General features: G+C 55.9%; 1 protein-coding gene across 1 annotated transcript in view; it reads right to left on the bottom strand.

The window, feature by feature from the left end:
* Positions 1-2690: 2690 nt before the first annotated feature.
* LOC139254050 (prolactin receptor-like) overlaps positions 2691-12642 on the bottom strand; it is a 32751-nt gene continuing 22799 nt past the window's right edge. Inside the window, exons 5-8 of the mRNA XM_070873616.1 lie at positions 10774-10915; positions 9575-9674; positions 8431-8500; positions 2691-3482 (exon numbers count right to left, since the gene is read on the bottom strand). Of these exons, the coding sequence (XP_070729717.1) occupies positions 2691-3482; positions 8431-8500; positions 9575-9674; positions 10774-10915 (1104 nt within the window). The remainder of the gene's footprint in view (positions 3483-8430; positions 8501-9574; positions 9675-10773; positions 10916-12642) is intronic.

Genomic DNA, 12642 nt, shown 5'->3' with positions numbered 1-12642 from the left:
GGATGGATCCAGGGGATTCTGTAGGGTGGATACAGGGGTTTCCATAGGGTGGATCCAGGGGGTTCCACAGGGTGGATCCAGGGGGTTTCATGGAGTGGATCCAGGAAGATCCAGAAGGGGTGGAAGGTTGTGGTTGGAGTTTCTGTTTCTCAGTGAATCCACAAGTTCCGGACCCTCACAATATGGGGGGTGGGGGGGGGGGGGGGGGTGGCGGTTCTTTATGTTCGGAGAGCCCAGCTATCTGAAGGGGGGGAGCCAGTTTCTGGAGAGGGACACAAAACAATGTTGAGGAAGCCCAGGGACAGGGGGCGGTGGGTATTTGATGGTCCAGTAATGGCCAGAAATCGACGACGAGATCCAACACCGCCTCCAGTGCGCCAGTGCAGCCTTTGGCCACCTGATGAAAAGAATGTTCAAAGACCAGGCCCTCAAATCTGCCACCAAGCTCATGGGCTACAGGGCCGTAGTAATACCCGCCCTCCTGTATGGCTCAGAGACATGGACCATGTACAGTAGACACCTCAAGTCACTGGAGAAATACCACCAACGATGTCTCTGCGAGATCCTACAAATCTCCTGGGAGGACAGACGCACCAACATTGGCGTCCTCAACCAGGCCAACATCCCCAGCATTGAAGCACTGACCACACTTGATCAGCTCCGCTGGGTGGTCCACATTGTTCACATGTCTGACTCCCAAAGCAAGCGCTCTACTCGGAACTCCTACACGGCAAGCGAGCCCCAGGTGGGCAGAGGAAACGTTACAAGGACACCCTCAAAGCCTCCCTGATAAAGTGCAACATCCCCACTGACACCTGGGAGTCCCTGGCCAAAGACCGCCCTAAGTGGAAGAAGTGCATCCAGGAGGGCACTGAGCACCTCGAGTCTCATTGCCGAGAGCATGCAGAAACCAAGCACAGGCAGCGGAAAGAACGTGTGGAAAACCAGTCCCACCCACCCCTTCCCTCAACGACTATCTGTCCCACCTGTGACAGGGACTGTGGTTCTTGTATTGGGCTGTTCAGTCACCTAAGGACACATTTTTAGAGTAGAAGCAAGTCTTCCTCGATTCCGAGGGACAGCCTATGATGATGATGATGGTGTGACTGATTGAGTGGGTTCTTGAGACAAGATTGAGGTTTCAGTAGTTCAACAGTAAAGGTGGCAGGGTAAGTTGATCAGGTGGTTGACAAAAGCACATGGGTTACTTGGGTTTATAAACAGGCACTGAATATAAAGGCAAAAAGATCGTGCTGGAACTTTATAAATCACTGGTTAGGCCTGAGCTGGAGAATTATGAACAATTCTGGGCACCACACCAAGAAAGGTGTAAAGGCCTCAGAAAGGGGGAGACTAGAACTAGGGGGCATGGTCTTAGAATAAGGGGCCATCCATTTAAAACTGAGATGAGGAGGAATTTCTTCTCTCAGAGGGTTGTAAATCTGTGGAATTCGCTGCCTCAGAGAGCTGTGGAAGCTGGGACATTGAATATATTTAAGTCGGAGATAGACAGTTTCTTAACCAATTAGGGAATAAAGGGTTATGGGGAGCGGACAGGGACGTGGACCTGAGTCCATGATCGTATCAGCCATGATCGTATTAAATAGCGGAGCAGGCTCAAGGGGCCGTATGGCCTACTCTTGCTCCTATTTCTTATGTTCATATGTTTACCAGGATGTTACCAGGGATGAGGGACTCCAGTTATGAGAAGAGGTTTGTAAAGTTAGGGCTGTTCTCCTTGGAACAGAGAAGGTGAAGAGACCTAATCGAGGTTTTCAAGACGATGAGATTTTCATGGAGTAGACAGAGAAAAGCAGTTCCCTCTGGTCAGTGGGTCAATAACCAGAGGTCAGAGATTTAAAAACCTTGAATAAAAAATCTAGAAGGGAAAAGAGGAGAATGGTTTAACTCAGAGCTGTTGGCGATCTGGGAGGCTCGAGCTGAAAAGGTGATCCCACAGAGGGAGTGCAGCGAAGGTTCACCAGACTGATTCCTGGGATGCAGGACTGACATATGAGGAGAGACTGTATCACTAGGCCTGTATTCACTGGGGTTTAGAAGAATGAGAGGGGATCTCATTGAAACGTATAAAATTCTGACGGGGTTGCACAGACTGGATGCGGGGAGGATGCTGGGAAGTCTAGAACAAGGGGTCACAGTCTCAGGATACGGGGTAGGAAATTTAGGACGGAGATGAGGAGAAATGTTTTCACTCAGAGGGTGGTGAACCTGTGGAATTCTCTGCCACAGAAGGCTGTGGAGGCCAAGTCACTGAATATATTTAAGAGGGAGATAGATAGATTTCTAGACACAAAAGGCATCAAGGGGTCTGGGGAAAAAGTGGGAATAAGGAGTTGAGATAGAGGATCAGCCCATGATCTTATTGAATGGTGGTGCAGGCTCGAAGGGCCGAATGGCCGACTCCTGCTCCTATTTTTTACGTTTCTATGTTTATCAGTGAGTTGGGCAGCACTGGAGGATGGGGAACTGACAGGAGTCACGGACACAAAGCGGGGTGTTAGACTGAGCACACTGCTCCCAGAGCCAGCTCAGACACAATGGGCTGAGTGGCCTCCTGTGCGGTACGTTCTATGATTCTACAAAGCGATATAATAGAACGAGGACTTGGCACAACCCCTGAGAGTCTGGGGGTCCTGAGATGTTGGCCGCCTCCTGAGCTTGCTTGTGATCTACTGCCCGCCCTCCAGTGGAGCCTGGGCCTTGATGTCCCTCCGGCTATCGGGCTGTCCCATTGGGCAGGGCGCGTCCCGTTGACCATCAGCCGTGGCCTGGGCGGGCCCAGCGCTGGGCGGGCTCCAGCCGGCCTGCACGAGGCACAGGGCCCTGTCACTGTCGACCCCACACACTTTGCTGTATTCCTGGCACGAGTGGCTGCCTCCCCTTTTCCCCATCCCCTCCTTCCCCGCCATCAGCAATGCCGTCCCCACCTGGACCGACACGTACTGGACCCGCTGAGGACCCAGGGGCTGGGGGAACACGGCCGCCCAGTGCCAGTCGGGCCTGCAGTTCTGGTTCGTGACCTGCCCGCCCTGAGCCCCCTCACCATCCCGGCCCAGGTCTGGGGCTGAATGCAGGAAGAAAGGCCGGTGATAATTGGATGGAGAAAGCAGGGGGCGGCTGGAATCGGAAACAAGGCACAGGCCTCCCTGCTTGCTGCAATTCTCCCTCAGATACCTCCCACAGCTCTCCCTGCCCTTCACTCCCAGTGCTGTGGGCCGGTTACAGTCCTCGGGATGGAAGGGGTCACGGTCCCAGCTCCCACAGCCCGAGTCCGGCTTGCTGTCCAGCTCTGCGGGTGAGACCTTCCCCACCAGCTCCTGGCTGCTGCCTCCGGAACTTCCCTCCACCTCTGTCTCCACCATCACCACCTCCAGCACCTCCTCACACACCTCCTCGCTGTCCTCCAGGAACAAGCACGGCGGGCAAGCTGGTACATCCGCCAGCTCGAAGGATTTCCCGCTCTGAAACACAAACAGCGAACTAAATCGGGCACACAACCGGAGCACCAGCAAATCACCCAATCACTGTACCCCATCATAGACCCGACCCACCCATTCAATCTCCTCCCACAGCTCATTTAATTGTCATGTATCTGTGCTTGGGGTTACAAGCCACCAGGTGTCGCCACTGTCGGAGGTCATAGGGCTGTACGCACGTGTGTGTGGCCAAGGTATAAAAGGCAAGCCATCATATAATGTGATCACATTGGTCCTGAATAAAGCTGAGCCAGGTTTGTACCTGTGTTAGCTTATTCAGTCTATCGAGTTATTACATACATTACATTGATCTCCTCCCTTAGCCCATTTAATCCCCTCACACAGCCCATGCACATGGGTGACCAGACTTTTGTAAATGTAACCATAGACTGAGCGGCATCATCAGTACATGTACGGTATCCCTCCGACAGTGCAGCACTCCCTCAGTACTGCCCCTCTGACAGTGCGGCGCTCCCTCAGTACTGCCCCTCCGACAGTGCAGCACTCCCTCAGTACTGCCCCTCTGACAGTGCGGCGCTCCCTCAGTACTGCCCCTGCGACAGTGCAGCACTCCCTCAGTACTGCCCCTCCGACACTGCGGCACTCCCTCAGTACTGCCTCTCCGATAGTGCGGCACTCCCTCAGTACTGACCATCCGACAGTGCAGCACTCCCTCAGTACTGACCCTCCGACAGTGCAGCACTCCCTCAGTACTGCCCCTCCGACACTGCGGCACTCCCTCAGTACTGCCTCTCCGATAGTGCGGCACTCCCTCAGTACTGACCATCCGACAGTGCAGCACTCCCTCGGTAATGCACCTTCCGACAGTGCGGCTCTCCCTCAGTACTGCCCCTCCAACAGTGCAGCACTCCCTCGGTAATGCACCTTCCGACAGTGCAGCACTCCCTCAGTACTGCCCCTCCGACACTCCCTCAGTACTGCCTCTCCGATAGTGCGGCACTCCCTCAATACTGACCCTCCGACAGTGCAGCACTCCCTCAGTACTGCCCCTCCGACAGTGCAGCACTCCCTCAGTACTGACCCTCCAACAGTGCAGCGCTCCCTCAGTACTGCCCCTCCGACAGTGCAGCACTCCCTCAGTACTGCCCCTCCTACAGTGCAGCGCTCCCTCAGTACTGCCCCTCCGACAGTGCAGCCCTCTCTCAGTACTGCCCCTCCGATAGTGCGGCACTCCCTCAGTACTGACCCTCCGACAGTGCAGCACTCCCTCAGTACTGCCCCTCCGACAGTGCAGCCCTCCCTCAGTACTGCCCCTCTGATAGTGCGGCACTCCCTCAGTACTGACCCTCCGACAGTGCAGCACTCCCTCAGTACTGCCCCTCCGACAGTGCAGCGCTCCCTCAGTACTGCCCCTCCAACAGTGCAGCGCTCCCTCAGTACTGCCCCTCCGACAGTGCAAGGGTAAGTCTGTAGAAACGTAGTGGCAAACATTGAAGGAGATATTTCATAACTCTCAGCAAAGATATATTCCAGTGAGGAAGAAAGACTGTAATGGAAGGATGAACAATCCATGGCTAACTAAGGAAGTAAAGGATGGTATCAAATTGAAAACAAAGGCATACAATGTTACAAAGAATAGTGGGAGGCCAGAGGATTGGGAAATTTTTAGAAACCAGCAAAGGACGACTAAAAGAAACAGAGAAGATAGATTATAAGTATTGTGTTCCTAACACAGGTGAGACTGCACACGGAGGTTAAAGTAACAGTGACCTCAGTCTTTATTAAGACACTCCAGAGTGAGGAACAGGCCTTAGGGCCGGCTTATGTACAGTGCTCCCAAGGGATGCTGGGACCCCTTGGGACTTCAGGGGATGCGCTCCCTGGTGGCGGAACATGGGAGTGCATGTTTTACAGATACACAACAATAAGAGTAAACTATAGCACGAAATATAAAAACAGATAGTAAGAGTTTCTACAGCTTTATAAAAAAGAAGAGAGTGGCTAAAGGAAATGTTGGATGAGACTGGGGAATTAATAACGGGAACAGGGAAATGGCAGAGACTTTGAACGAATATTTTGTATCAGTCTTCACGGTAGAAGACACTAAAAACATCCCAATAATAAATAATCAAGGGGCTATAGGGAGGGGGAACTTAATACAATCACCATCACTGATGAAGTAGTACTCAGTAAAATAATGGGACTAAAGGTGGACAAGTCCCCTGGACCTGATGGCCTGTATCCCAGGGTCTTAAGAGAAGTGGCTGCAGAGATAGTGGATGCATTGGTTGTAATCTACCAAAATTCCCTGGATTCTGGGGCGGTCCCAGCAGATTGGAAAACTGCAAATATAATGCCCCTATTGAAGAAAGGAGGCAGACAGAAAGCAGGAAACTATAGACCAGTTAGCCTAACATTTGGTAAAATGCTGGAGTCCATTATTAAGGAAGCAGTAGCAGGACATTTGGAAAAACATAATTCAATCAAGCAGAGTCAGCATGGTTTTATGAAAGGCAAATCATGTTGGACAAATGCTGGAGTCCTTTGAGGATGTAATGAACAGGGTGGATAAAGGGGAAACCAGTGGATGAGGTGTATTTGGACTTTCAAAAGGCTTTTGACAAGGTCCCACACAAGAGATTGGTGTGCAAAATTAAAGCACACATGGTATTGGGGGTAATTACTGACGTGGATAGAGAACTGGTTGGCAGACAGGAAGCAGAGAGTTGGGATAAACGGGTCCTTTTCAGAATGGCAGGCAGTGACTAGTGGGGTACCGCAGGGCTCAGTGCTGGGACCCCAGCTATTTACAATATACATCAATGATTTAGATGAAGGAATTGAAAGTAATATCTCCAAGTTTGCAGATGACACTAAACTAGGTGGCAGTGTGAGCTGTGAGGGGGACGCTAAGAGGCTGCAAGGTGACTTGGACAGGTTAGGTGAGTGGGCAAATGCATGGCAGATACAGTATAATGTGGATAAATGTGAGGTTATCCACATTGGTGGCAAAAACAAGACGACAGAATATTATCTGAATGGCGGCAGATTAGGAAAAGGGGAGGTGCAACGAGACCTGGGTGTCATGGTTCATCAGTCATTGAAAGTTGGCATGCAGGTACAGCAGGTGGTGAAGAAGGCAAATGGCATGTTGGCCTTCATAGCGAGAGGATTTGAGTATAGGAGCAGGGAGGTCTTACTGCAGTTGTACAGGGCCTTGATGAGGCCACACCTTGAATACTGTGTTCAGTTTTGGTCTCCTAATCTGAGGAAGGATGTTTTTGCTATTGAGGGAGGAGAGCGAAGGTTCACCAGACTGATTCCTGGGATGGCTGGACTGACATATGAGGAGAGACTGGATCAACTGGGCCTTTATACACTGGAGTTTAGAAGAATGAGAGGGGATCTCATAGAAACATAAAATTCTGATGGGATTGGACAGGTTAGATGCAGGAAGAATGTTCCCGATGTTGGGGAGTTCCAAAACCAGGGGACACAGTCTAAGAATAAGGGTTAGGCCATTTAGGACAGAGATGAGGAGAAACTTCTTCACTCAGAGAGTTGTTAATCTGTGGAATTCCCTGCCGCAGAGAGTTGTTGATGCCAGTTCGTTAGATATATTCAAAAGGGAGTTAGATATGGCCCTTACGGCTAAAGGGATCAAGGGGTATGGAGAGAAAGCAGGAAAGGGGTACTGAGGGAATGATCAGCCATGATCTTATTGAATGTCGGTGCAGGCTCGAAGGGCCGAATGGCCGACTCCTGCACCTATTGTCTATGTTTCTATGTATTTGGATTTCCAGAAGGCATTCGATAAGGTGCCACATAAAAGGTTACTGCACAAGATAAAAGTTCACGGGGTTGTGGGTAATATATTAACATGGATAGAGGATTGGCTAACTAACAGAAAACAGAGAGTCGGGATAAACGGTTCATTCTCTGGTTGGCAATCAGTAACTAGTGGGGTGCCGCAGGGATCAGTGCTGGGACCCCAACTATTTACAATCTATATTCACGACTTGGAAGAAGGGACCGAGTGTAATGTAGCCAAGTTTGCTGATGATACAAAGATGGGAGGAAAAGCAATGTGTGAGGAGGACACAAAGAATCTGCAAAAGGACATAGACAGGCTAAGTGAGTGGGCAAACATTTAGCAGATGGCGTATAATGTGGGAAAATGTGACGTTATCCACTTTGGCAGAAATAATAGAAAAGCAAGTTATTATTAAAATGGAGAAAGATTACAAAGTGCTGCAGTACAGCGGGACCTGGGGGTACTTGTACATGAAACACAAAAGGATAGTATGCAGGTACAGCAAGTGATCAGGAAGGTCAATGGGATCTTGGCCTTTATTGCAAAGGGGATGGAGTATAAAAGCAGGGAAGTCTTGCTACAGCTGTACAGGGTATTGGTGAGGCCACACCTGGAGTTTTGGTCTCCGTATTTAAGGAAGGATATACTTGCATTGGAGGCTGTTCAGAGAAGGTTCACCAGGTTGATTCCGGGGATGAGGGGGTTGTCTTATAAAGAAAGATTGAGCAGGTTAGGCCTCTACACATTGGCGTTTAAAGAATGAGAGGTGATCTTATCGAACCGTTTAAGTTTCTCTCGATCTACTCTGTCCAGACCCCTTCACGATGGTGAACACCTCGATCAAATCTCCTCTCAACCTTCTCTGCTCCAAGGAGAACAACCCCAGCTTCTCCAGTCTCTCCCCGTCACTGAAGTCCCTCATCCCTGGAACCATTCTCGTAAATCTCTCCTTAAGTTTCTATGAAGCAAATCCAGTTCGAAGGTCGGCAAAAAGCGCACTGACTGAGGTGCAGAGCCACTGGAGCCTGACTCAGGTAACCTCTGACCCCAGGGCGGAGGTCCTGGCATGTATCTCTGACCCCTGACCCTACCGCACACCAGCATCGCCCCCCACCCCCCGGACCCCGACCCAGCCGGGGCTCAACACACCCAGCTCACCTTCAGGATCTCGATGTCAAAGCCTTTAATCTTCGGCACTGGGATCGGCGGCAGCAAACAGTTCTTCACCCTGGCAACACAGCGCCGGCAAAATGGTCAACACGGCCATCGGCAGCCTGTCCACTCCCCCCGACCCCGACCCCTCCCCCTCCCCCCGACCCAAACCACAAACCCTCCCCCAAACCCCACCTTCCCCCGAACACCCCACCCATGACCCCCTGACTCCCTGACCCCCGACCCCCACACCCCGACCCTCCCAACCCGACCCTCCATCCCCCGATTCCCGATCTCCCCACCCCGACCCACCCACTCTCCCACCCCCGACACCCTCCACCGCGACCCGCCTCCCCCAACATCCCCACCCCAACCCCATGGCCCCCTCACTCCGTCCCCCCGACTCCCCCACCCGGACCCCCCCACCCCCCGACTCCTCCCCCAAACCCCTCCCACAACCCGCCACCCCCAACCGTCCCCACCCCCGACCCTCCTGACTCCCCCACCCGACACCCCACCCCTGACCCCTACATTCTTGACCTCCACCTCTGACCCCCAATCCTCCCCACCCCCGACCTCCTGACTCAACCCCCGACCCCACCGCCGACACCCCACCCCCGAGCCCCCCACCCCCGACCCCTACATTCCTGATCCCACACCCCCGACCCCTGACCTCACACCCCGACCCCTGACCACCCCCACTCCTGACCACTTCACCTCCGACCCCTGAACCCCCCACTGCCGACCACTGACCCCCCCATGCCCCGACTCCCAACCCCCACCCCTCCATCCTCACTCCCACCCCCACACCGCCGCCGCCCTCACACCCAAGCCCCTCTCCCCACCCCCCACCACCCCTGACCCGTGACCCCCCAAACCCCACCCTGATGTTTGTGTGGGGATCGTCGCTCGGGGTCGGGGGTCGGGGTTGGGGGTCGGGGGTCGATGTGGAGATCGGTGTTCGGGGGCTCGGGGTTGGGGGGTCAGTGTGGGGGGTGGGGTTTGGGGGGGGTCAAGGCTCCAGGAGGGTAGGGGATGAACGAGAGGTGGCTTGTTCGATGAGGCCATCACCATAAAAGGGAAGGTCTCCTGACCCTGGTGACCGTTCCTGCTGACATATCCCTTCTGTTGCTCTGATTGGTTCTGTTACCTGTCAATCTTCATGATGGCAGCGTTGATGAGGATCAGGCTGATAACGCAGGACAGGACAGCCACCACAGTCCACACCACAAACTCCAGTCTCCCAGGGGCTGTGGGGCAGCAAGATCCCATTAGTGTCTGGCTCCGCACTCCAGTCTCTCTCCAAACTCTTTGTGTTTTGGTAGTTTTTCTGTTTAAACTGGCGCTCCCCTGAATGTTGCTGGGACTTCCTGCTGAGCCTCAGAGCTGCTCACACATAGCCCGGGTAGGGACTGACCCCATTGGGACATCACTTGCTCAACTCTGACCCAGGACCCCCATCACTGGCTCCATGGTGAAGCCCCTCACACTCTGGGGGGGGCAGTTAGAGACTGCAGTTCAGTGCCGGGGGTCGGGTGGGCTGTGGGGGCAGTTTCCGCCCTCAGACTGGGAGTGTCAGACAGTCTGGGCAGCGAATTCCACAAAAGGTTAGTATGCAGGTACAGCAAGTGATCAGGAAGGCCAATGGTAACTTGGCCTTTATTGCAAAGAGGATGGAGTATAAAAGCTGGGAAGTCTTGCTACAGTAAAACAGGGTATTGGTGAGGCCACACCTGGAGTACTGCGTGCAGTTTTGGTTTCCATATTTAAGGAAGGATATACTTGCTTTGGAGGCAGTTCAGAGAAGGTTCACTCGGTTGATTCCGGGATGAAGGGGTTAACTTATGAGGAAAGGTTGAGGAGGTTGGGCCTCTACTCATTGGAATTCAGAAGAATGAGAGGTGATCTTATCGAAACATATAAGATTATGAGGGGGCTTGACAAGGTGGATGCAGAGAGGATGTTTCCACTGATGGGGGAGACTAGAACTAGGGGGCATGGTCTTAGAATAAGGGGCCGCCCATTTAAAACTGAGATGAGGAGGAATTTCTTCTCTCAGAGGGTTGTAAATCTGTGGAATTCTCTGCCTCAGAGAGCTGTGGAAGCTGGGACATTGAATAAATTTAAGACAGAAATAGACAGTTTCTTAACCGATAAGGGGATAAGGGGTTATGGGGAGCGGGCGGGGAAGTGGAGCTGAGTCCATGATCGGATCAGCCATGATGGTATTAAATGGCGGAGCAGGCTCGAGGGGCCGTATGGCCCACTCCTGCTCCTGTTTACTTGTTCGCCTCCCCCCGAATCCGCGCAGGCAGTGATCACACGGCTGGACAAGGAGAGCATACTTACCGCTGGGGGTGGTGATGGGCACAGTCAGACTCCAGTCACTCCAGAAGCCGTGGTCTGGCTTGCATCGGACCTGGGCCATATACTCGGAGCTGGCCTGGAAACTGAAAATGTTGAACTGGTCCTGCATCCCAGCATAGAAATACTGTGGAGAGAGAGAGAGAGGGGAGAGGGTATTAGAGGAGATAGAGGGGAGAGGGGGGGTATGGGGCGATGTGGGACCCTCCGCTCAGACTGGGAGTGTGGGACTCCCAACATCTACAGGCTGCGTGCTATAGACCTGCGTGAGGCGGCAGGTCAGGGCGAGCAGCGACCATGGGCAGCGTGGCGGTGTACCACGGCAAGGTACACCGCGAGCTGGTGCAGGAGGGCGACTGCAGTGAACAGGGACATCAGCAAGGTCCAGGTCGGGGCGAGGTCGGGGCGAGGTCGGGGCGAGGTCGGGGCGAGGGAGCGGGGAGGTCGGGGCGAGGGAGCGGGGAGGTCGGGGCGAGGTCGGGGCGAGGTCGGGGCGAGGGAGCGGGGAGGTCGGGGCGAGGTCGGGGCGAGGGAGCGGGGAGGTCGGGGCGAGGGAGCGGGGAGGTCGGGGCGAGGTCGGGGCGAGGGAGCGGCGAGGTCGGGTGAGGTCAGGGCGAGGTCGGGGCGAGGTCAGCGCGAGGTCGGGGCGAGGTCGGGGCGAGGTCAGGGCGAGGTCGGGGCGAGGTCGGGGCGAGGGAGCGGCGAGGTCGGGGCGAGGGAGCGGCGAGGTCGGGGTGAGGTCAGGGCGAGGTCGGGGCGAGGTCAGGGCGAGGTCGGGGCGAGGGAGCGGGGAGGTCGGGGTGAGGTCGGGGCGAGGGAGCGGGGAGGTCGGGGCGAGGGAGCGGGGAGGTCGGGGCGAGGGAGCGGGGAGGTCGGGGTGAGGTCAGGGTGAGGTCGGGGCGAGGGAGCGGGGAGGTCGGGGTGAGGTCAGGGCGAGGTCGGGGCGAGGTCAGGGCGAGGTCGGGGCGAGGTCAGGGCGAGGTCGGGGGGAGGTTGTGGCGAGGTCGGGGCAAGGTTGGGGCGAGGTCGGGGCGAGGGAGCGGCGAGGTCGTGGTGAGGTCAGGGCGAGGTCGGGGCGAGGGAGCGGCGAGGTCGGGGTGAGGTCAGGGCGAGGTCGGGGCGAGGGAGCGGCGAGGTCGTGGTGAGGTCAGGGCGAGGTCGGGGCGAGGTCGGGGCGAGGGAGCGGGGAGGTCGGGGCGAGGTCAGGGCGAGGGAGCGGAGAGGTCTGGGCGAGGTCGGGGCGAGGGAGCGGCGAGGTCAGGGCGAGGTCAGGGTGAGGTCGGGGCGAGGGAGCGGGGAGGTCGGGACGAGGTCGGGGCGAGGGAGCGGGGAGGTCGGGGCGAGGTCGGGGCGAGGTCGGGGCGAGGTCGGTGCGAGGGAGCGGGGAGGTCGGGGCGAGGTCGGGGCGAGGTCGGGGCGAGGGAGCGGGGAGGTCGGGGCGAGGGAGCGGCGAGGTCGGGTCGAGGGAGCGGGGAGGTCAGGGCGAGGTCAGGGCGAGGTCGGGACGAGGGAGCGGGGAGGTCAGGGCGAGGTCAGGGCGAGGTCAGGGCGAGGTCAGGGCGAGGTCGGGACGAGATCGGGGCGAGGTCGGGGCGAGGTCGGGGCGAGGTCGGGGCGAGGTCGGAGCGAGGTCAGGGCGAGGTCAGCGCGAGGTCGGGACGAGGTCGGGGCGAGGTCGGGGGAGGTCGGGGCAAGGTCGGGGCGAGGTCAGGGGGAGGTTGGGGCGAGGTCGGGGCGAGGGAGCGGCGAGGTCGTGGTGAGGTCAGGGCGAGGTCGGGGCGAGGTCGGGGCGAGGGAGCGGCGAGGTCAGGGCGAGGTCAGGGCGAGGGAGCGGCGAGGTCGGGGCGAGGTCGG

Source organism: Pristiophorus japonicus, unplaced genomic scaffold (genome assembly GCF_044704955.1).
Source record: "Pristiophorus japonicus isolate sPriJap1 unplaced genomic scaffold, sPriJap1.hap1 HAP1_SCAFFOLD_526, whole genome shotgun sequence".
Lineage (NCBI taxonomy): Eukaryota > Metazoa > Chordata > Chondrichthyes > Pristiophoridae > Pristiophorus > Pristiophorus japonicus.
Note: the sequence above shows the minus strand (reverse complement) of the source record. Positions and strands in the feature narration are given on the sequence as shown.